At 40.1% G+C, this 25402-nt stretch overlaps 1 protein-coding gene across 1 annotated transcript; it reads left to right on the top strand.

Moving 5' to 3' along the window:
- Positions 1-1511: 1511 nt before the first annotated feature.
- Positions 1512-25146, top strand: DDX43 (DEAD-box helicase 43; the record flags this gene model as incomplete). Its single annotated transcript, XM_080665528.1, has 16 exons — positions 1512-1761; positions 4635-4690; positions 5627-5753; positions 6809-6943; positions 8733-8814; positions 14728-14884; positions 15134-15252; positions 15715-15825; positions 16111-16252; positions 16952-17052; positions 18680-18767; positions 22166-22293; positions 22467-22576; positions 23248-23386; positions 24050-24137; positions 25030-25146. 16 exons carry the CDS (start codon positions 1512-1514, stop codon positions 25144-25146), a joined length of 1950 nt encoding a protein of 649 aa, XP_080521654.1.
- Positions 25147-25402: the final 256 nt, after the last annotated feature.

Below are 25402 nucleotides of genomic sequence, written 5' to 3'. Positions count from 1 at the left end.
TACTTAATAAAATATTTGCTAATGGAATCCAATAAAATTCCTTTGTAAAGATCATTCATATTGTCCATTTCAGATTAAAGATCAGAGAAAAGAGATTAAGTACATTGCACATTTATCTTTTTCTCTATTTCCTGGGTGCTCCAATAGCACTGTAATCCTATTTGTCCAGAAACGATCACATTCAGAGTTAGAGTTAATTCCGAGTGAGTTAATCCTGGATGAACCTGAGAGATGTGACTTCAGCACTTGATCTGAAAAGTGTAGTACTTTTTTATTTTTCTTCAATCCTGGACACAGACCACAGTTCCTAGCATCATAATAGAAATCTACCGTGTTTTTTTTTTTTTTTTTTTAATATATATATATATATATATATATATATATATATATATTTTTTTTATTAAGGTATTATATGTGTACATATCTTACCATTGCCCCCCCCCACCCCACTCCCATACATGCCCTCACCCCACAATGTTTTGCATCCGTTGGTTACTCTTTATATATATATATATATATATATATATATATATATATATATTATTGATTTTTTACAGAGAGGAAGGGAAAGGGATAGAGAGTTAGAAACATCGATGAGAGAGAAACATCGATCAGCTGCCTCCTGCACACCCCCTACTGGGGATGTGCCCGCAACCCAGGTACATGCCCTTGACCGGAATCGAACCCGGGACCCTTCAGTCCGCAGGCCGACGCTCTATCCACTGAGCCAAACCGGTTTCGGCGAAATCTACCGTGTTTGACAGATGATTGACATGAGATTTGTTCAGACAATTTGAAGATCCTAATCAAAGCAGGAGCACTCCCAGCTGGCTTGCTTGCCTGGAACAGTATGCCCAGCCACAGAGCCAGGCTGCAATGATTGGAGTGCCTCGGGCATTTATTCAATTTATTTCATTAGTTCTAAAACTACATCAGGTAGTTCAGGTCAAGTGTTGAAGTCACATCTCTCAGGTCCGAGATTTTAAAATTGTGGGTCATTAAATTTGTAGATTACCACCAACATTCTGACAACTAATATAGGCTTAATTACAGTAGAGTGCTGCTCACATCGCAATGGTAAATGCTGTTTCGTCAACCTTTTGTTTCAACTGTTTTACGCATGCATAGGACCACGTTGTGAAAGTGACGCCGTTTGAGAGCCTTGGTTAGAAACGTCTCGGGCGTTCAGTAGGGAAAAGCGCAAAGCCGGCTTCAGGTGCGTCCCACGCCTCAAAAGGAACAGACGTCGTAGGCGCAGGGATTCGCACAGACCTTTCGCTCACACGATTAAAAGAGCAGATTGGTCCAGCCGTGAATGTCCCGCCCACAACCTCTCGTCCACCAATGGGTGTGAGGCCACGCGGACCGGCGCAAGGTCGGGGCGAGCCTCGCGGGCTCCTTAAGTAGCGGCTGCGTGGACGCCCTGGCAGGTCAGCCACACGACGGCACGGCCGGGTGGTGCGGGCCGGACGCGAGCGACGTCGGAGGCTCAGGGTTTCCTTCACGGCACCATGTCTAGGCAAGAAGCTGGCGCCAACGCCTTCTCCTGGGTCGTTGCTTCTCAGCGAAGCTCGGCAGTGCCCCAGACTCCGGAATGGAGGCCCACGGAGGAGCCGAATCGAAGAGGTAGAGGAGGCCGCAGGGGCGGCAGAGGCGGCGACTGGAGGGAGCCCTCCAGCCCTCAGCAGCCTGTGGCTGATGTCCCCCAGGAACCACCGCTCTGCTTTGGATTGAAGAACGACTGGGTCGGCGTGGTGATCGGTGAGAGCAGGGGGATGGGTGTGCGGGGGCAGGGCCGGGAGATGAGAATGGTTGAGGCCAGGAGTGGAGCCTGGGCAAGAGCATCCCTGGTGATATTTCTATTATCTTCTGGTACTAGAATGATAAGTCATTTAGCACACCTTTTGATGGTTAAAAATACATTGTTTAGGGAGAGCAAACTTTTAGTTTTTTATTATTTAAAATATATTTTTATTTATTTAATATATTTTTATTGATTTCAGAGAGAAAGGGAGAGAGAGAGAAACATCAACGATGAAAGAGAGCCATTGATCGGCTGCCTCCTGCATGCCCCCTACTGGGGTCGAGCCCACCACCCGGGTATGTGCCCTTGACCAGAATCAAACCTGGGACCCTTCAGTCTGAGGGCCTATGGGAGTGCAGACTTTTAGAAGACTTCGGAAATCTTTGGAATGAAAGATCAGGCCTTTGACAGCTTACCCCAAAATGAACAACACAGCAGTGCTGAAATCAATCTGAGCTGAAATCAATCTGAGCACCAAATGGAGCCATTAACCACAAATAATGTGGTTAAATAATGAGGTGGAAGATGTAGGGCAGCTCAGATCATTAGCCATATCTTGTATGTGGTTTAACTTAAATATGATTTATCTGCCGAAAACGGCATCTTTTTTCTTAGTATACCTTGAGTCTTACAAATTCTTTTTTGAAAAGCATTTAGAAATTATTGGAATTTAGATTTGCTCCATTTATTGCCATCAAGTCTGAAGATGAGTTCCAACAATTGACCAATAAGTATGGGAGCCAACATTTTGCTTTACCCCCTTTTTAACCTGTTTTGAAGAAAAAAACAACAACAGATTTTGTAGGCTGCTATTAAATAGAGCAATATAAGACCAGTTGCTTGACCAGCCAGAGATTAATTGACCTCTCAGGTTGACTCAGGCTCAAAGATCTGAAGAATAATGCTCCACAAACAAAAGCCACTACTAGGTTTACAATAAAAATCACTTAAGCACTCAACACTTATTGAGCACCTGTGAAATGCAAACACTGTGCTCGAGAGCACCGACTTGATGTTGGTTCTAGATCCAGTTTTTAAAAAAATAAATACAACTTTGTGGGGAGGGAGTGGCGGGGAGGGGTTCAACTGGGAAAAAAGACATGTAATACTTCAAACAATAATAAATGAATAAATACAACTTTAATTTACACATGAAACATAGGCCATCTTGTTCATGTTTCTTCTATTTTGTAAAAACTGCTGTTTGAAATTTTAACCCTGCTATTCTTGGCTTCTGTAAAACACACTTGCTTACTTGAATAATAGGGAGGGTGGGTTCAGCTGTCTGACGTTGCAAGCAGCTCTGCTGCCATCCCTGGTTACTCCCATACTCCAGTTATCTGAAATGTGCTATGCTCACGTTACAAACTCAGGTTACAAGCAAGGCCTGCAAAAGGTCCGGAAGTGTAATCCATATTTGGGAGACAAAGGGCTGGGAAGAGTATAAAAGGGAAAAGCTTCCTCCATGTGCTTGCTTAGACTCTGGAAACAATATTCTTCTAAGCCCGCTGGTGTAATAAAAGACTCCAAAATTTGGCTTACTGATTAATTAAGGCATCCTCTGTTTAGCTCACTGATTTACAATATAACACACATAACAATTTTAAGTGTACAGGTCAAAATTGTTAACTATAAGAACAATTGATGTTGATCCTGGTTCCAATTTTTCAAAATACGACTTTAATTTACACATAACAATTTTAAGTGTACAGTGTACAGTACAAAGTGATAACTGTAAGAACAATTTTGTGTAGTAGACCTCTAGGATGTTCTCATTTTGCATGGCTGAACCTACCCATCAAATCTCTCTCCATTTTCCCTATCCTGCATCCCTGGCAACCACCATTTTACTTTGCTTGCATTAGATCCTTCATAGAAGTAGAGTCATGCACTATTTGTTTTTTCATCATTGGTTTATTTCACTTAGCATAATGTCCTCAAGGTCCATCCCTGTTGTCACAAATGCCAAGATTTCTTTTTTTCTCCCCTTATGCTGAAAACTTCCATTGTGTGTACATGCCATGTTTTCTTCATCCAGTCATCTGTTGACAGACATTGACATTGTTTCCACCTCTTAGCTATTGTGAATAATGTTGAAATGAGCATGGGAGTGCAGATATCATTTTGAGATCCTGACTTCAGTTCTTTTGAATAAATACCCAGAAGTAGGATTGCTGGATTATAGTATAATTCCATTTTTTATTTTTTAGGAACCTCTATACTATTTTCTATTGTGGCTCCACCAATCACCAATTTACATTTACATCAACAGTGCACAAGGGTTCCCTTTTCACAGCATCCTCTGGAACACTTATCTTTTTTTTTTTTTTTTTTTTTAGCCTCTTATCTTTTTGATGATGGCCCTTGTAACACGAGGTAATTTCTCATTGTGATTTTCAATTTGCATTTCCTTAATGATTTCAGCATCTTATCACATATGCCTGTTGGACATTTGTATGCTTTCTTTAGAGAAATGTGTATTGAAGCAAGATCTTCACCATTTTTTAATAGGATTTTTTTGTTGTTGAGTGGTTGTGTGTAAGGGTTCTAATTTCTCCACATCCTTGGATCTAATTAGTTTGCTAGGGCTGCTAATGAATCCTTAGTATCTACGTCTAGAAAATGAGCCTTCTTCCACTCACCAAAATTTGGAATAGAAAATGCTTGCTTTCCTTTTTCCAAACTGAAAATGATTATTGGACCCCAGGAATCTTTGTTTGAATGATCTGGGAAAGAACTAGAGAAGATTCTTTGAGGAAAGTAGGTATATCCCTCTTACTGATTTCAACTTGGCTAAAAAAAATTTTTTTCCTTTATTTTTTAAAAACAGGTCGTGGTGGGTCAAAAATAAAAGACATCCAAAGTACAACAAACACCAAAATACAGGTACGTGATCTGTGTTCTTAAACCCCGAAATGCGTAGTTCATTCATAACTCCCGTTTCTGCTCAGTTATTAACATACCGAGGTAACTTAGATAAGCTGCCAAAGCTCTTTCTACTACCATTCTTTTCAAGAACTCACCTAAGCTACGGGCCATTCCAGGTCTCAGTTTTTTGACTCATGGGGGTAAAAATCTTTTAAAAAAATAAAATCTTTTGTTAATTTTTAGACAGGGGGGCGGGAGTGACAGAGAGAGAGAAACATCTATGTGAGTGGAACATTGATTTGAGTGAAACGTCAATTGGCTGCTTCCTGCACACCTTCTACCAGGGATGGAGCCTGAAACCCAGGCATGTGCCCTGACCAGGAATCAAACCCGCAAGGTTTTGGTGCATGGAATGATGCCCAACCGAGCCATCCCAGCCAGGGTGGAGGTAAAAATCTTTAGAGATAAGCTTCACTGAAGAATGAGATCTCTGGGGACTAACTATATGTCCTTCCTGACCCCCATTCGTCAAACCTTCAGCTGTTCCTGTTTCCCAGTCTCAGTAAGCAGCCACATCACTCACCAAGTTCCCAAGCCAGGAACCTCAGATTACTAACTTCTCATTAATCTACAACCAGCCCATTATTAAGTCCTTTCTATTTCCTGTATTTCTCAAGGAAAATCCCATCATTTGGTGCATTCTTCCCTAACTGAAGCATCTTGCTTCCAGTGGTCCTCCTCTAATTATTCTCCACTGTGGCCAGAGCAGTCTTTCTAAAATGCAAATTATGTGTGTTCATGACCTTTTCTGCATAAAAGCCTTTCATAATATATCTCAGACACTGATTGATAGCAGTACTATACTTACTTATACTTTTATATTATTTGAGTGATTGTTGGAGGGGCAAGTGGCAAGGGGACTTCAATCATGCCAATTTTTTCCCTTGAATCTAGGTAATAAAAGGGTGCCCTGAAGCAGAAATCAAAATTTTTGGTAGCAAGGCAATGCAGGCAAAAGCAAAAGCAGTGATAGATAATCTTGTTAAAAAACAACAAAATTACAATTCACAACCCAGAGTTGGTAAGTAATTTTTGCCCACTAAAGCCCTGTAAAATTTTTTTAAATTTCATTCAGCATTTTAAGCCATGTTATAGCCGATGCTTTTCCTGATAATAAAGCTTTAGGTTGCCATCATTAAATCTAGTCTGTTATAGAGGTTTTTTTCCTGTGGAATTCCAGGATACATTTTCCTCAAATGAAAACACGTAATCTCCTTGGTTAAGCCTAGCAGTTTTACTTTTAGCTACAGATGATTGGAAAAAAACAAACTAGCCTTTTAAACATACTTCTATTAATGATAGAGCAAGATTAGTCCTGGCCTCCTGGTCTCTTCCCTGGAACGTGACTGACTTTGAAAACTGCCTAATAAATTTGATATTTTAAAAATCTCAGATCTGCTTGGGCTAGAGAAAAAGCAACATGGGCGTGTGCTCTGACTAGGAATTGAAACAGCCACCTTTCAGTGCACGGGACAACACTTAACCAACTGAGCCACACTGGCCAGGGCTAAGGCTCCATTTCTTCATCTGTTAACCTGGAGTAAACTCAGCTCACAGGATTATAGTAAAAATTAAGTGATATGTGTGATTTATTAGTAGACACTAGGCTCTCATGCTATTTAACTTCTCCAATAAGTTACTTTTTTAAAAAAATATATTTTATTGATACTTCACAGAGAGGAAGGGAGAGGGATAGAGAGCTAGAAACATCGATGAGAGAGAAACATCAATCAGCTGCCTCCTGCACACCTCCCACTGGGGATGTGCCCGAAACCAAGGTACATGCCCTTGACCAGAATCGAACCCGGGACCCTTCAGTCCACAGGCCGACGCTCTATCCACTGAGCCAAACCGGTTTCGGCACTTTTTTTTTTTTTTTCCATTTCATAAATCAAGTAGATAACTGATGACAAAAACCATGACCAGAATTGTCATGGTACTATAGCATTAAAATCCTAAATTTTTATATTGCAAGCATTATTGTCAGGTTATTAAAACAAAATAGTAAAATGGTTTTGAGGATTTTGTACTGGTAGGATTTGTTTTGAAACTAATTAGGTAAAAATATTTTAACAGATATTGTTACATTCCAACCTTCTTTTCGAAGAGATGTAAGGACAGATGACAATGTTATTACAGAAGATCAGCCACTACTTGATTGGGACCAAATTCGAGAAGATGCTTTGAAATGGGAGGAAAAAAAGTGGGCAGGTTGGTGCTGTGTTTTTTTTTTTTAATATGTTTTTATTGATGTCAGAGAGGAAGGGAGGAGAGAGAGATAGAAACATCATCAATCAGCTGCCTCCTGCACGCCCCCTATTGGAGATCAAGCCTACAACCCAGGCATGTGCCTTGACCAGGAATTGAACTGGGACCTCCTGGTTCATGGGTGGATGCTCAACCACTGAGCCAGGCAAGTGTTGCATTCTAACATTTATATGTGGTGTTGGTGTTTCTCTCTCTCTCTTTTTTTTTAATATATATTTTATTGATATTTTACAGAGAAGGATAGAGAGTTAGAAACATTGATGAGAGAGAATCATCAATCAGCTACCTCCTGCACACCTCCTACTGGGGATGTGCCCTCAACCAAGGTACATGCCCTTGACCGGAATCGAACCTGGGACCTTTCAGTCCACAGGCCGACGCTCTATCCACTGAGCCAAACCGGTTAGGCTGGTGTTTCTCTTAATTGAGGTTTTTATCCTCTATAAAATGTGTTACTTTTAGTAATAAGGTCATTATGAAAAATGATAGTCAAATTTGCAATGCTGCAATTATTTCCTAGCAGTAGTCGGCAAAGTGCGGCTCGCGAGCCACATGCCGCTCTGTTGACTAATGAGTTTGCCAACCACTGCGTAAAACATTACCCTTCCCCAGAAGTTTTGACTTCAGGTTAAAGACATTAGCACATTATTAAAATGTTTTTTAAGTGTTTTTCCCAAAGGCAGTGGTCGGCAAACTCATTAGTCAACAGAGCCGCAGTTTGCCTACCACTGTCTTAGGGCATGATACTTTCTATGTTGTCTATGTTGTGATTTATGCTATAAATAGGAAATTAAAATATTAAACTTACCGACTCTTTGTCTTATTTGAGGTAACTTACTGCAAAAGTTTAATAAAATAGAAAATCAAGCCCAAGGGGAAATGAAGGGAATAAACATGCTGACCATGGGTTGTTAACATTGTTGCTGTGATTGAGCAAAAGTTGATCTTGGAGTATCCTGACTGACAAGGACAAAATAGAAAACGAAAAACATTTAACAAGCTTACAATTCTTGAAAAGATAGGGGTTTTTTAAATTTGTTTAATTTTAAATGAAATTCTTACTGGGAATTATATATGGAAAAAAATGTTCCATCTCATAGTAACCAAATTTCAGAGTAAATATGAGCACTAAATTTGTCTATCAGAATGAGGCAGCAATGCATTTATTTAAAATTAAAAAGCGAATGCACTAATATGTGACAAATATTAACGATTAATTCCACAATGGCTGTCAGCCTTTCTGCACATTGTTTCCAGTGCCACCTCAACAATATATCATTTGGGGAGATTTGGAATGGGTGGCCAGAGAAAGGATTTTTAAGTTTGGAGGAGGTATGAAGGCACTTAAAAAAGATGAGGTAGCTTCTGAGGGTAGAATAGGATAAATATATTTTATTTCTAAATAGTAATAGGATAGACCTTCAAAGAAAAGATAAAATCAGTTTACTATATTTGAGAGAAGATTCATCAACTGTGATCATTGTGTCTTGCAAAGCATGGCTTCTTTTATACTTAATTTTATAATTAAAGATATTTCTTGTGTAAAAAAGGTAATTAAAAGAAAAACCAAAATTCTGGCGTAAGCCTGGCTGACAAAGTGTGGAACAATTGTCTAAAACTGTATGGATGAACTTGGTAGATATTTTGGTTGATTTCTGTTACTTTGATCAAGTGATAATGAAATGTAAATTGTCATTATTTATCAAAATTTGAATTTTCATCTTTGTCCCAGATTTACCTCCAATTAAGAAAAACTTTTACATGGAGTCAGAAACAACAAGGTCAATGTCACAAGGGCAAATAGACATTTGGAGGTGGGTTGCTTTATTACTTCTTCAAATGAGTATTTGTATAATTATGTTATTAAATTAACTCGGCAAAGATTCGAAATGATTGCATTTGAAGTCTACACCTTTCATATTAAAATGAAAACTTGATTGTAACCTATTGATATATTTTAGAGCATTGCTATCTAATAAAACTTTCTGCAAAGATGGAAAATGGGCTATATTTGTGTCTGATAGAATAGTCACTATTTATATATAGCTACTAGAGGCCCGGTGCACGAAATTTGTGCACGGTGGGGAGGTGTCCCTCAGCCCAGCCTGCACCCTCTCCAATCTGGGATCCCTCTCACAATCCAGGACTGCTGGCTCCCAACTGCTCACCTGCCTGCCTTCCAGATTGCCCCTAACCGCTTTTGCCTGCCAGCCTGATCACCCCCTAACCACTCCCATGCCAGCCTGATTTATGCCTAACTGCTCCCTTGCCACCCTGTTTTCCCCTAACTGCCCTCCCCTGCAGGCCTGGTCACCCCTAACTGCCCTCCCCAGAAGGCCTGGTCACCCTTAACTGCCCTCCCCTGCAGGCCTGGGTCCCTCCCAACTGCCTTTCCCTGCAGGCCTGGTCACCCTCAACTTCCCTCCTCTGCTGGCCTGGTCACTCCTAACTTCCCTCCCCCGCAGGCTTGATCACCCCCAACTGCCCTCCCTTGCAGGCCTTGTCCTTCCCAACTGCCCTCCCCTGCTGGCCATCTTGTGGTGGCCATCTTGTGTCCACATGGGGACAGGATCTTTGACCACATGGGGGCATCCATCTTGTGTGTTGGAGTGATGGTCAATCTGCATATTACTCTTTTATTAGATAGGATAGAGGCCTGGTGCATGGGTGGGGACCAGCTGGTTTGCCCTGAAGGGTGTCCCAGATCAGGGTGGGGGTTCCCTTGGGGCGTGGGGTGGCCTGGGTGAGGGGCCTGTGGTGGTTTGCAGGCTGGCCACACCCCCCGGTGACCCAAGTGGAGGCCCTGGTATCTGGGGTTTATTAATCTTCTACAATTGAAACTTTGTAGCCTGGAGTGGAGCCAAGCCTTCTGCTTGCTCTGTGGCGGCAGCCATTTCTTTTGGGACTTAGGTATCTTCTATAATTGAAACTTTGTAGCCTTAAGTGGAGGCCTGGGCTGGCCAGGGTGTGTGGAAAGCTTGGCTTCCTCCATCACCGGGGGCAACCCTAGCCTCCTGCTCTTTCCAGCTCAGTGGCTGCCGCCATTTCTGTTTGGGTTTATGTATCTTCTATCATTGAAACTTTGTAGCCTTGAGTGGAGGCCTAGGCCGGCAAGGGCAGGCGGAAAGCTTGGCTTCCTCCATTGCCGGGGAAACCCAAGCCTCACTCCTGCTCTCTGTGGCCATAGCCATCTTGGTTGGGTTTATTTGCATATTCGCTCCTGATTGGCTTGTGGGCGTGGTTTATGGATGTGGTGGAGTGATGGTTAATTTGCATATTACTCTTTTATTAGATAGGATTGAACACTTAATATATGGCTACAGCCTGGCTGGCGTAGCTCAGTGGTTGAGCATCAACCTATAAACCAGGAGGTCATGGTTTGATTCCCGGTCAGGGCACATGCCCAGGTTTCGGGCTCCATCCCCAGTGTGAGGCATGCAGGAGGCAGCCAATCGATGATTCTCTCTCATCATTGATATTTCTTTCTCTCTCCATCTCTGAAATCAATAAAAAATATATTTAAAAAATATATGGCTAGTATAATTGAGGAACTGAATTTTTTACTTAAATTATTTATTTATTTATTGTTTTATTATTTTGTCTTTTTTTGTTAATCCTCACCCAAGGATATTTTTCCCATTGATTTTTAGAAAGAATGGAAGGGAGGGAGGGAGGGGGAAAGAGAGACACATAGATTGGTTGCTTTCTGCACACCCAATCCTACCAGGGCCGGAGATCAAATCTGCAACTCAGGTTAATGACCTTGACTAGGAATCAAACCCACAAACCCTCAGTGCTAGGGCTTCTAACCAGTGAGAAACACCAGCCACCACTTACTTGAAATTTTTTAATTTAAGAAGGCACATGTGGTTGATGCCTGCTGTATTTTTTTTTAATGTTTTATTTTTTATTGATTTCAGAGAGGAAGGGAGAGGGGGAGAGAGATAGAAACATCAATGATGAGAGAGAATCATTGATTGGCTGCCTCCTGCAGGCCCCCTACTATGGTTGGAGTCTGCAATCTGGGCATATGCCCTGACCAGGAATCGAACCCGGGACCCTTCAGTCTGTAGGTCAACACTCTATCCACTGAGCAACACCGGCTAGGGCAGTGGTCGGCAAACTCATTAGTCAACAGAGCGGCAAACCGCGACTCGCGAACTGCAGTTTGCTGACCACTGGGCTAGGGCATGCCTGCTGTATTGAATAGCAGTTTTAGAGAATTATTTCTGCAACTGAAAATCATAAGAAATTGATCTGATATCTGAATATTAGAATAATTTTTTACTCTTCAATCCTTATTATCTGGAATTAAAGGTCCTAATGGCAACATTTTTTTTTCTATTAAGCCTGTTATAAAAATAAGATAATATAGCAGAAACAATAGTTATTCTAGATGTTGGAGTGGGGTTCAGACCTTGGACCAGTAACTAATATTCACCTGCCAAATGGGAATAATTCCCACTTAACAGCATTTTTGAGATTTATTTATTTTTGTGTGTTTTTTTTAATCTTTATTGTTCAGATTATTACAGATGTTCCTTTTTTCCCCCCATAGCTCCCCTCCACCTGATTCCCACCCCCTGCGGCCCCATGCCCTTACCCTCTGCCACTGTCCTCATCCATAGGTGTAAGATTTTTGTCCAATCTCTTCCCGCACCCCTCACGCTCCCTTCCCCGCGAAAATTGTCAGTCCACTCCCTTTCTATGCCCGATTCTATTATATTCACCAGTTTATTCTGTTCATCATATGTTTTATTGACTTGATTTTTAGATTCACTTGTTGATAGATATGTATTTGTTGTCACTTTGTTGTTCATAATTTTTATCTTTACCTTTTTCTTCTTCTTCCTCTTCCTAAAGAATACCCTTCAGTATTTCATATAATCCTGGTTTGGTGGTGATGAACTCCTTTAGCTTTTTCTTGTCTGTAAAGCTCTTTATCTGACCTTCAATTCTAAATGATAGCTTTGCTGGGTAGAGTAATCTTGGTTGTAGGTTCTTGCTGTCCATCACTTTGAATATTTCTTGCCACTCCCGTCTGGCCTGCATAGTTTCTGTTGAGAAATCAGCTGACAGTCATATGGGTGCTCCTTTGTAGGTAACTAACTGTTTTTCTCTTGCTGCTTTCAAGATTCTCTCTTTGTCTTTTGCCCTTGGCATTTTAATTATGATGTGTCTTGGTGTGGTCCTCTTTGGATTCCTTTTGTTTGGGGTTCTCTGCACTTCTTGGACTTGTAAGTCTATTTCTTTCACCAGGTAGAGAAAGTTTTCTGTCATTATTTCTTCAAATAGGTTTTCAGTATCTTGCGCTTTCTCTCTTCTTCTGGCACCCCCATAATTCGGATGTTGGTACACTTGAAGTTGTCCCAGAGGCTCCTTACACTATCTTCATATTTTTGGGTTCCTTTTTCTTTTTGTTTTTCTGGTTGGGTGTTTTTTTGCTTCCCCATATTTCAAATCTTTGGTTTGATTCTTGGGGTCCTCTAGTGTACTGTTGGATTTCTGTATATTATTCTTTATTTCAGACAGTGTATGCTTAATTTCTGACTGGTCCTTTTATATTTTTTTGGCATTCTCATTAAGATCCTTGAAGGTCTCACTAAATTCCTCGGAGGTCTCACTAAGTTTCTCGGTGGTTTCTAGGAGATTCTTGAGTAACCTTATAACTGTGGTTTTGAACTCTATATCCAGTAGTTTGCTTTCCTCCATTTCTTTCATTCCTGACATGTTTCTTTGTCTCCACATTTTGGCTGCTTCCCTGTGTTGATGGAGTGGCTTTGTGTGGTAGGTGACCTATAGGGCCCAGTGGCTCAGCCTCCCCAATCACCTGAGTTGGACACTCTTGGTACACCCCTTTGTGGGCTGGGTGCACAGTCTTGTTGTAGTTAAGCCTTAATTGCTGTTTTTTTTAAATATATTTTATTGATTTTTTTACAGAGAGGAAGGGAGAGGGATAGAGAGTTAGAAACATTGATGAGAGAGAAACATTGATCAGCTGCCTCTTGCACACCCCCTGCTGGGGATGTGCCCACAACCAGAGTACATGCCCTTGACCGGAATCGAACCTGGGACCCTTGAGTCCGCAGGCCGACGCTCTATCCACTGAGCCAAACCGGTTAGGGCTTAATTGCTATTGGTATCACTGGGAGGAATTGACCTCCAGGCTAATTGGCGGTGAGGACCTGCTGTGTCTATAATGGGAGAGCTGCTGTGCAGGAGACACCTTTATGGGGCAAGACTTGCTTCAGTGGGGCTTTGGTGCTCACTGAGTCTGCCTCTTGAATGTGTCACTTATGTATGTGAGGAGTTGAAATCTGGTGTCGTCTCACACTGACCACTAGGTACACTGGCTCCTAGATCTCCAAGAGGTGCAAGTCAGCTACTGTCTGAGGCCACCCAGCAGGAGCTACAGCGAGATCTGCAGATTTCTCCTCTTTGTTTGGGGTTTGGAAGTTTTGGAGCTCTCTGACCCAGCTTCAGTTTGTTAGGTTAAGCTGCGAAAGGGCAGGCCTTTCATATGCAAAAGCCGCTGCGCACAGCTCAGGTGGGTTTGTAAATTGGGTGGGGCGGGGTCTCAAACAGCAATGGCTGCCAGTCAGCCGTCTTTGCATCTCCGCATCCCCGCGTCCCGTGCCCCAGCGCAATAAACAATGATTCCTGAGCGCACCTCTGCAAGAAAGCCACCCTCACTTTCCGACCCGATGCCAGACAGTCCAGTTTCTCCCCGTAGAAAAGGGTCCCCAGAGTCTCACCCGAACCTGGAGTTCAGAGCATTCAGTAGCTTGTATCTCCCTTCCAATTGAAAAAGCACACCCAGTCGCCAGCCCGATTCGCGCACCTCCGTACCTCTGCTTTTCCGCGCCTCTGCACCTCCTACACAGTCTCAATGAGCTTTTTTCTTTCCTTCTAGTTGTAGAACTTCTACTCCGCGAGCTTTCCCGTGGTTCTGGGTGATAGTCGTTTTGTCTTTTAGTTGTAGTTTTGGTGTGGTTGTGAGAGGCAGCACAGCACATTCAGGTGTTTACATTATGCCGCCATCTTGGTTTCTCTTTGCATTTTTGAGATTTAAATAAAGAAATAAAGCCTTGGCCAGTGTGGCTTAGTTGGTTGAGCGTCACCCTGTGCACCAAAAGGTCACCAGTTCCATTCTGGTCAGGGCACATACCAAGGTTGCAGCTTGGATCCCCAGTCAGGATGCGTGATGGAGGCAACCAATCAGTTTCTCTCTCACATAGAAGTTTATCTTTTTCTCCCTCTCCCTTCCTCTCTGAGAAAAAATTTTTAAGAATTTTTTTTAAAAAGGAAATATGTATGGAACATTGTAGGCCCTCAAGTGTTTGACAATCTGATTTTGAACAATGAAGCATAATTTTCAGGCTCTATTCTTTTTTTTAAAAAAAATCTTTATTGTTGAAAGTTTTACATATGTCCCCTTTTTTCTCCCATTGACTCATTATAGCCTGCCCCCTCCATTGGCCCATTCATGTAGACAATGTAATTTTTTTTCCTTCTTTCTGCAACTATTCTGATAAGAAAAAAGATGTGCTCACTTATATTTCTTAGTTTTTACAATTTACTGTAACTGTACTAACAGTTTGGTTTTAATCAGTTGCAATTGAATTTCTAGATATGACCTGAACTAATACTGGAAAATTTTCTTGCTTGGGGAGTAAAGTGACCAAAATCAATAATATTTTTTCTGTGTTTGTTTTTTTCCCTGAAAGGAAGGAAAATTATAATATAGTATGTGATGACTTGAAAGATGGTGAGAAACGTCCTATCCCCAATCCTACTTGTAAATTTGAGGATGCCTTTCAATGTTATCCTGAAGTTATGGAAAACATTAAAAAGGCAGGTTTTCAAAAACCAACACCAATTCAGGTATGCTGAATAATTCTTTAATTCTAATATTTCACTGGCCATTCTCCCCTCCCCCCACTAAACAATATCTGTTAGAAGTTAAATCACCAGGGAGCAACTGTCTCTTATGAGCATTCCCCCAGCACTCCCTGCACTACCACTTCTAGCACCCAGAAAATATTTGTAAAATGAAGTTTGGGACTGGAATAGAAGGGACACTTGACACAAAGAAATGCACTTTTTATTTTACTATTTATCATTCTATTTCAGTCGCAGGCATGGCCAATAGTTCTACAAGGAATAGATCTTATAGGAGTAGCCCAAACTGGAACAGGGAAGACACTGTCCTACTTAATGCCTGGATTTATTCACCTCGATTCTCAACCAGTGTAAGAATTTCTACAGCTGGGTTCTCTAGGGGTTTAATAGACATGGATACCAAAAATTCACTTTAAGTTTCTTGGACATATTGCATCAGTCAAGAGGTAATGCCTAGTCCCAGGGAAATACACTTTCACTGTGCTGGTGAAAGTATGAATTGACAAAACATTTTGGGGGAGCAATAGATAGTACCTACCAAAAGTCTTAATGGTGAAACATGGGGAACAATTTATTTAAATTATCATGTTCAGTACAATTGTGTGAGAGAATGTTTGACATAGGAAAGCATTGGCCATATTCAATGAAAAGGCTTCTATTTGGGTCCTTGGGTTTTTTTGTTTTTCTATATTTCTCCACCTTATGGTGAATGTATGTGACTTTGACACTCATTGCTACAAATTTTAAAAGCACTGAATGAATGTACATGTATCTGAGACAGGTACTTTAATAGTCTTTTTTTCTCTCCAAAGAGCTAGAGAGAAAAGGAATGGCCCCGGCATGTTAGTCCTTACACCCACTCGGGAATTAGCTCTTCAAGTGCAAGCTGAATGTTCTAAGTATTCATATAAAGGTCTTAAAAAGTAAGTCATTTCCTTGTCTGTACCTGCATCAGCATCTTAATCATTTGTAGCTTTATACATTTTCCCATTATTTTTCACACATTTCAAGAAACTGATTGGCTCAGCATGGGTCAGGTATTATCCCTGACTCAATATAGTTGTAACCAGGGCAGTGGAGTCAATAACAGTGATGCAAAGATGGCTCTTTATGACACACCACTATGGGTTGATGAGTGTTGATAGTTCTCAGAAAGGGGCATGTAATTCCAAAGGCATCTGAACGTGAACCTCTATTTTTTTTTTAAGTGTTTGTATATATGGTGGTGGAGACAGAAATGGACAGATACAAGACCTGACAAAAGGTGTAGATATCATCATTGCAACTCCTGGAAGATTGAATGACCTGCAAATGAATAACTTTGTCAACCTGAAAAGCATAACCTACTTGGTAATCATGGAGCAGGGGTCTGGGATACTGGAAGAGCTGAACTCTTATTAAAATACTCTTTTCAAATGACTGTCCATTTTATAATGGTTTTAGTTTATTTTTTAGATATATTTTTATTGATTTTAGAGAGGAAGGGAGAGGAAGAGAGAGATAGAAACATCAGTGATGAGAGAGAATTACTGATCGGCTCTCCCGCACGCCCCCAACTGGGGATCGAGCCCGAAACCCGGGCATGTGCCCTTGACCAGAATCGAACCCAGGATCCTTCAGTTCACAGGCCAACGCTCTATCCACTGAGCCAAACCAGCTAGGACTATAATAATTTTAAATCATAGGAACATTTCTCATTTCCTCTAATACGTTAAAAGTAAGGGTTTTAAGATAATTTTATTTTAACACTTTTTATAAATGTTGGAAAATGTAGATAAGTACAAAAGAAAATAAAAATCCACATGGATATTTAGACACAATTTTTTCATTAGATTTAGAAACTATTAGCCAACTTAAAAATAAATCAATTTATGTTGCAAACACAAACTGCTTATATTCTCCTGGAGAAATTAAAATAGTGGTTTAGGTAATAGGGGAAATGAGAAAAAATTACCTCAGTATTCTATTCATAGAGAGCATACATATTAGCTACCTCTCATATCTAATTAGCTACCTCTCATATCTAATCTAGCCACATTTTTAATGCAGGTATTAGACGAAGCTGACAAGATGCTGGATATGGGTTTTGAACCACAGATAATGAAGATTTTATTGGATGTGCGCCCAGACAGGCAGACTATTATGACAAGGTAGGTATATGACTAATTGCTAGCCTACAACATATAAATCAGTGGAATAGATTCCGTTCTTTGGTTGATTTCCCCACACGATTTTCAGAGCATTTCTTGAAAGTATTTTGAGATCCTTAGGTGAAAGATATGTCATCACTTAGTATAGCAACTCAATGTATCAGTGTAACAAGGACTATTGGGTTTCCTAAATTACAGATAGAGATTTCTATAAAAACACAGAGGGGACTCCTAAAGGGGAGGCCATGTTTCATACTGGAGTCTCACATTTGAATAAATGACCCCCTGTCCTTAGGGATAAACATTGGATTGCTGAGTACTTTTTGCCCAAGGTAAAACTGAGGAAGCAATAATTGTTATTAAAGGCACAGTGATCTCACCCTGGCCAGTGTGGTTCAGTTGGTTGGGCATCATTCTAGGCATCAAAAGGTTGCTGGTCTGATTCCCCATAGGGCACATGCCCAGGTTTCAGGCTTGATCCCCAGTCGAGGCATGCAGGAGGCAACCAACTGACGTTTCTCTCTCTCTCCCTTCCTCTCTTGTTTAAAATCAATTTTTTAAATCTTTAAAAAAAAAAAAGAAAAGAAATAAAAACTAATGCAAAGTGATTTGTAAACCATTTTCTCCTTTGTGTTATTAGCATAAAAAAGTGGTATATACTTGATGAACTATACTAAATTTCTTTGTTTTCTTTTTTAAACATTTTTTAAATTGATTTTAGAGATTTTCCTCCCATGGGACCGAACCCACAACCTGGGTATGTACCCTGACCAGGAATTAAACTGGTGACCTTTTGGTGCACAGGATGACGTTCAACCAACTAAGCCACACCGGCCAGGGCCCTCACTTTGTTTTCTTACTAATCTTCCCATCTAATTTCTGTGAAAGTATATAGATACCTATGGTTAAGAAACATTTGAATTTGTATATCCTCGCATAAGTACACTTAAAATTTTTTTTTTTTGGCATAGCTGAAATGTTAGTTTTGCCTGCTGACATTGTATGAAAAAATACAAGGTTTTTACTTTTTTAAAAAATAAAGGCCAAGAGAAATCTAATACTTGAATTCATTTTACTTTTTCAAATATTAGAATTTAAGGTATAAATCTCCTTCACCATTGGTTTATAAACCTGTATATTAACCATATTTGAGCCCTAGCCCTTTTGGTTCAGTGGATAAAGCATCAACCTGCAGAACAAAGGGTCCTGGGTTGGATTCTAGTCAAGGACACATACCTCAGTTGCAACCTCCTCCCTGGCCCAGGGCCTGGTCAGGGCTCATCCAGGAGGCAACCAATCGCTGTGTTTCTCTCACATCAATGTTCTCTGTCTTTCCCTCTCTCTTCTACTCTCCATAAAAATCAATGGAAAAATATCCTTGGGTGAGGACTAACAAAAACAAACAAAAAAACATATTTGAAGGTTTCTTCTAGTAGTTTCACTAAAGTTGAAGAATTCTTTGTGAAGCATATATTTTCTGTAAAATCTGCCTTATTGCAAAGTACTAAATTTGTCTTTCATGAGCAATTTGGTTCGTAGCATTCTTAGGAAACTTAGTAATGTTTGATTTAGAATAAATTTTTAATGTTTGTGTATCTTCCCCCCCCCCTTTTTTTTTTATTTCCAGTGCAACATGGCCATATGCAGTCCGTCGGCTTTCACAATCTTATTTGAAAGAGCCAATGATTGTATATGTTGGCACTTTGGACCTAGTTGTAAGTTTGTTTTTTATTACTATTTTAACAAATATGTCGACCTGGCTTTTGTGACATAATGGTTGAGCATCTACCCAGGAATCAAGAGGTCACCGGTTCGATTCCCGGTCAGGGCACATGCCCCAGTAGGGTTGTGCAGGAGGCACCTGTTTGCTGGTGTTTCTCTATCATTGATGTTTCTATCTCTCTCTACCTCTCCCTTTCTCTCTAAAAATCAATAAAAACTATAAAAAATATTTTTTCCAATGCAAATGGAGAACTTTATTTGATTGCTTAAAATGTTATCACATTTATTTTTTTATTAAATTTTTGAGGGTGACATTGGTTAAAAGATAATATAAGTTTCAAGTGTACATTTCCATGATACAGAGGATACTTCGTGTTTTGGCAAGTCTCCTCTGCCCACTCCCTAATCTTAGAGCAAATACTAGATACATATGATTTTATTTATAAATACTTCAGTATATATGTCTAAAAGACTAATTTTGCATACCATACTATACGTAAAATTTTAGTAATCCTTTAATACCATAGGATATTCAGTCAGTGTTTCTATTTTCCTGGTGTCTCATTTTTTTAAAATAAATCTTTATTGTTCAGATTATTACAATTGTTCCTCCTTTTTCCCCCATAGCTCCCCTCCTCCCGGTTCCCACCCCTCCCTCTGCCCTTACCCCCCACACTGTCCTCATCCATAGGTGTACGATTTTTGTCCAGTCTCTTCCCACACCCCCCACACCCCTTTCCCCCGAGAATTGTCAGTCCACTCCCTTTCTATGCCCCTGATTCTATTATATTCACCAGTTTATTCTGTTCATCAGATTTTTTTATTCACTTGATTTTTAGATTCACTTGTTGATAAATATGTATTTGTTGTTCATAATTTTTATCTTTACCTTTTTCTTCTTCTTCCTCTTCTTACAGAATACCTTTCAGCATTTCATATAATACTAGTTTGGTGGTGATGAACTCCTTTAGCTTTTTCTTATCTGTGAAGCTCTTTATCTGACCTTCAATTCTGAATGATAGCCTTGTTGGGTAGGATAATCTTGGTTGTAGGTTCTTGCTATTCATCACTTTGAATATTTCTTTCCACTCCTGTCTGGCCTGCATAGTTTCTGTTGAGAAATCAGCTGACAGTCATATGGGTGCTCCCTTGTAGGTAACTAACTGTTTTTCTCTGCTGCTTTTAATATTCTCTCTCTGTCTTTTGCTCTTGGTATTTAATTATGATGTGTCTTGGTGTGGTCCTCTTTGGATTCCTTTTGTTTGGGGTTCTCTGCGCTTCCTGGATTTGTAAGTCTATTTCTTTGACCAGGTGGGGGAAGTTTTCTGTCATTATTTCTTCAAATAGGTTTTCAGTATCTTGCTCTCTCTCTTCTTTTGGCACCCCCATAATTCTGATGTTGGTACGCTTGAAGTTGTCCCAGAGGCTCCATACACTATCTTCATATTTTTGGAATATTTTTTCTTTTTGCTTTTTCGGTTGGGTGTTTTTTGCTTCTTTGTATTTCAAATATTTGACTTGATTCTTGCGATCCTCTAGTCTGCTTTTAGATCTCTGTATATTTTTTATTTCAGTCAGAGTATGCTTAATTTATAGTGGGTCCTTTTTCATATCCTCAACGGTCTCGCTAAATTTATCGGCCTTTTCTAGAAAATTCTTGAAAAACCCTATAACCGTGGTTTTGAACTCTATATCCAGTCATTGGCTTTCCTCCATTTCTTTCATTTGTGATCTGTTTCTTTGTCTCCGCATTTTGGCTGCTTCCCTGAGTTGATAGAGTGGCTTTGTGTGCTAGGTGTCCTATAGGGCCCAGTGGCTCAGCCTCCCCAGTTACCTGAGGTGGACACTCTTGGTGCACCCCTTTGTGGGCTGTGTGCACAGTCTTGTTGTAGGTAAGCCTTGATTGTTGTTGGTATCACTGGGAGGAATTGACCTCCAGGCCAATTGGCTGTGAGGATCAGCTGTGTCTATGCTGGGAGAACTTCTGTGCTGGAGACACCCTTATGAGACAAGACTTGCAAAAAGCCTCAGTGCTCAGCTTGGATTGGGCGGAGTCTCAGGGCAGAGCAAACAGCATTTGTTTCCTGTCAGCCCTGCCCTAGAGGCCCCTGTGTCCTAGTGTCCCATGGTAATCGCTGCAAGCACCTCTGAGAGAAAGCCGCCCTCGAGTTCCGCCCGCTGCCAGACAGTCCAGTTTCTCCCCAAATGAGTCTGGGTCCCCAGAATCTCTCCCAGAACTGGAGTTCAGCGCAGTCGGGAGCTTTTGTCTCCCTCCTGCTTGAGAAAGCCAGCCGCGCACTCAGTTGCCAGTCCTCTCCGCGCGTGTCTCAGTACCTCTGCCTCCTGCAGCTCCTCTGAGTCTCAGTGTGCTTTTCTCTTTTCTTCTAGTTGTAGAATTTCCACTTAGCCAGCCTTCCTGTGGTTCCGGATGATGTCCATTTTGTCTTTTAGTTGTAGTTTTGAAAATGTTGTGCGAGGCAGCAGTTCAGGTGTTTACCTATGCTGCCATCTTGGTTTCTCCTTCCCTGGGTTCTCATTTTTATTAACCCTGTTAGAATCAGGTTCTGAACAAGGTCTATATCTTTGCATATACTTAAGCCTGGTGTTCTCTTTTTGTGAAGTTAAGGTAGATCAGTGGTTTCAGTTGATGTTAGTAATTATACAATTTATAACTAAAGATCTCCATTATATCTCTCTTCCATTATAAAGTTCTCTTGCCTTTCACTTAATAAGTATAATTGGCCTTTCAGTTAATCATTAATGAAAATTGCCCCTTTTTACTCAGTCGCTGGTAATAATGGCTCTTTGCCTAGGCTCACTTTATTAGATTTCATGAAAGGATAAATGGTTGGTTCTTTCCTTTTATTAAATACCATTAAAATCTATTTTATCTCTGGGTCAAAGTGGTACCAATGATATTTTGAAATTTTGCATTAAATTGTCAAAATATTCATAGAATGGAAACTCTTGTGTATAAACTAATAATCTTCATTTGTTGTAAGGGCTATACTCAAAAGGGCTATATTCATGTTAGTTTTTGTAAGATTAGCCTCACCCCATGGGTATTTCTTTTCTTACAATGGTAACCAAATAGTTTCAACACACTGCCAAGCATTCAAGAGTATCCAATGCACATGAAAACTGTATAATTTTGTTAACCAGTATCACCCCAATACATTTGATAAAAAGGGGAATAAATTATTTTTTTTAAAGAGTTTCCAAGCTCTCTACAAATCCTTGAATAGAAATAGTTTTGCAAGGACCTGCTCTTTTTCCTGTTGGCAGTTTATTAAAGCATTAACCAATGATGTGAAATAAGATCTATTGTGAGCCAAGGAGGTATGGGATTTGCCTATCAATGTTGATGTACTATGATCTTTGAATCTTTTAGGCTGTAAGTACTGTGACACAAAATATAATTGTCACCACAGAAGAAGAGAAACGATCTCATGTCCAAACCTTCTTAGAGAGCATGTCTCCCAAAGACAAAGTCATAGTGTTTGTCGGCAGAAAAGCTGTGTAGGTATTTTTTTTCTTTTACATCCTTAGTCATCAAATGGATTTATTTAGCATTATTTCTATTTGTATCCTGTTTTCAAATGAGAGTAGATATGCTACTAGAAGTAAAATAGTGAATTGATGGTGGTATTAGAATAAGCACTTAAGGTCACTGACTTGATCTTTTGCTTCAGTGCTGATCACTTATCAAGTGACCTGATTCTCCGACATATATCAGTAGAGTCTCTGCATGGCAACAGAGAACAGAGCGATCGAGAGAAAGCATTAGAAAACTTTAAAACAGGTACATTTATTTAATTACTATTTGTTGCATTTTAAATGAGTACAATGCATGTGGTTGGCTGTGTGACAGCTCCTCTTCATAAAACCCATTTCTAAGATCTGTCCTCAGCTTACAGATATCAAAACTATACTTGTTAGAGCTCTAAATACTAATCAGACTAAGACTGACCAAATTCAGAGAGCTAATGCTTAAACCTGGATGTCAAGGCAACAATTTGCAATGGGGGATATTTCTATTCATTTACCTGAGACGCATGTATCTTTGTGACATGGCTCAGATGACTCAGGGAGCATTTCCTGAACCATAGTATCTACTGTGTTGTAACTTGCCAGCAGTTAACAAGAAAGACTAAATAAATATCCCTTTCCCATTTTCACTACCTTAAGTTTTTGGGGTTTTTTTTCCCTTTTTTAAAAGTTTAAATACTTTATTGTTTAAAGTATTACATATGTCTCCTTTTTCCCCCATTGACCTCTCCCCAGTTGTTCCCATCCCCCAGCACATGCCCTCAACCTCCTACTGTCTGTGTCCATGGGTTATGCTTCAATGTTTTAATATTAAAGATGATAATACTTCACCTGATTAGATATTAGGGGATAATATGTTTTCTGATGTGTCTTGGATTGGTTTATGCAATAATGTATCTATATTCTTTTGGCTTTACTCTTTAGGTAAAGTGAGAATACTGATTGCTACTGACTTAGCATCTCGAGGTCTTGATGTCCATGATGTCACACATGTCTATAATTATGATTTCCCCCGGAACATTGAGGAATATGTGCACAGAGTAGGGCGCACCGGAAGAGCAGGGTAAGCATAGTCTACCCATGAGAATCCAACTTTGGATCCTCATTACTCCCCTCACAGACATTTACAAATAATTTATTTTAATTGATTTTAGAGAGGGAGAAGGAGAGAGAAATAGAAACATCAATGATGAGAGAGAATCATTGATTGGCTGCCTCCTGCACACCCCGTACTGGGGATCAAGACAGCAACCTGGGCATATACCCTAACCAGGAATTGAATCATGACCTCCTGGTTCATAGGTTGATACTCAACCAATGAGCCACGCTGGCTGGGCATCCCCTCACAGACATTTTTTCCTAGAAAAGTGTTTTGTTTTCTTGCCTATAAATGGTTTTGTTCTCTTGCCTATAAATTGTCTGAGTCACCCTATAACCTGCTTTGCTACTTTATTTCTGTTGAACTGGCCTGTTCAACAGAAATAAGTAAGAGGACCTTTTCTCCCCAGAGCACCACTATCACAGACGCTTTATAACGTGCTGTTTAAATAACTGCAAAGTGTTTAGATTCCCTATTGCTGTTTAAATGATGCTAAATTCTGATGTATAATACATATTTGGGCTTGTGAAAGAGTTGAGGTTTTATTGCAGCTGTTTTTATTTTGCTGAACGAATAATGAAGATAAATTATAAATCAAAATTACATTAGTTTTTCTCCCCCTTAAAGGAGGACTGGAGTGTCAATTACCCTCATCACTAGAAATGATTGGAGGGTTGCCAATGAATTAATTAACATTCTGGAAAGAGCAAATCAGGTGAGAATATAAAACTGATTAGAACACTACCTCATATCACATATGTTCAAATAATTTCATTTGTTCTCTTTACTTGGGCTTACTGCTTACCAGAAAAGACAGATTTTAAACAAGTAATTAAACATATTATGAGCCCTGGCCAGGTAGTTCATATGGTTAGAGCTTTGTCCTGATATGTCAAGGTTGTGGGTTCAATCCCAGGTCAGGGCACATACAAGAAGCAACCAACGAATGCACAAATAAGTGGAACAACAAATCAATCTTTCTCTCTCTTCCTCTCTCTTCCTCTCTCTCTCTCTCTCTCTCTCTCTCTCTCTCTCTCTCTCTCTCTCTCTCTCTCTCTCTCTCTGTCCCTGCCTCCCTCCCTCCCTCTCCCTGTCTTTCTCTCCCTTTTTCTCTCAAATAAATAAAAACATTATGAGGACTGTAGCCTAGCAAAGATGAGGAGCTATGAAATTATATAATTATGGCCACTAATATAATGGAGATGAGCATCACTGAAAGCCCTGATGAGGAAGAAACTCTAGTGGGTTAGGAGAGTTGTAGAAAAATGGGGTAAGCATTCCAGCAGGGGAACATATTCAGGCCTAGAGATGAGAAAGAACATAAAGAAAGTGGCACCAGGTAAGGCAAGTTAAAGGACTTGGGAAGCAACTGGAGGGCTATCCAAACGGGGGAATGTATAATGGTGGGTGTTTTTAAGATCAGCCTGATTTTATAGCTTGAAGATAAATTCAGAGTTTAATATGCAGAGACACATTTGAAAGATGTCATGTAAACAGTTCTGGACATGCTCTGATTGAAATGGTTTGGAGGCATTTTAGTATATTATGGAAAAGCTGTTATACTAAAAGAATATTCTCAATTCTAAAATCACATTTAATGGTTTCAGAGTATCCCAGAGGAGCTTGTATCGATGGCTGAGAGGTATAAGGCAAATAAACTGAAAAAAGAAGTGGAAAAAAAATTGGGAAGACCCCAAGGAAAACCCAAGAAGTTTCACTATTAATGTCTATGTTGAAAAGTGGTTTCAGCCTTCTTATAGGAGGTAAAATTTGAATGACACATGGTCTTTCAAATTCCTGTTTTCCTTAACTAGGCTTTGTTAGTATTTTTACTGCAATCAGCAGTATTTAAGAGTTATTTATTTTATTTTTTAATAAATCTTTATTTAGATTATTACAGTTGTTCCTCTTCTTTCCCCCCATAGCTCCCCTCCACCCGGTTCCCACCCCACCATCCTCATCCATAGGTGTACGATTTTT

The sequence above is a fragment of the Plecotus auritus genome (assembly GCF_963455305.1).
Source record: "Plecotus auritus genome assembly, chromosome: 4".
Taxonomy (NCBI): domain Eukaryota; kingdom Metazoa; phylum Chordata; class Mammalia; order Chiroptera; family Vespertilionidae; genus Plecotus; species Plecotus auritus.
Note: the sequence above shows the minus strand (reverse complement) of the source record. Positions and strands in the feature narration are given on the sequence as shown.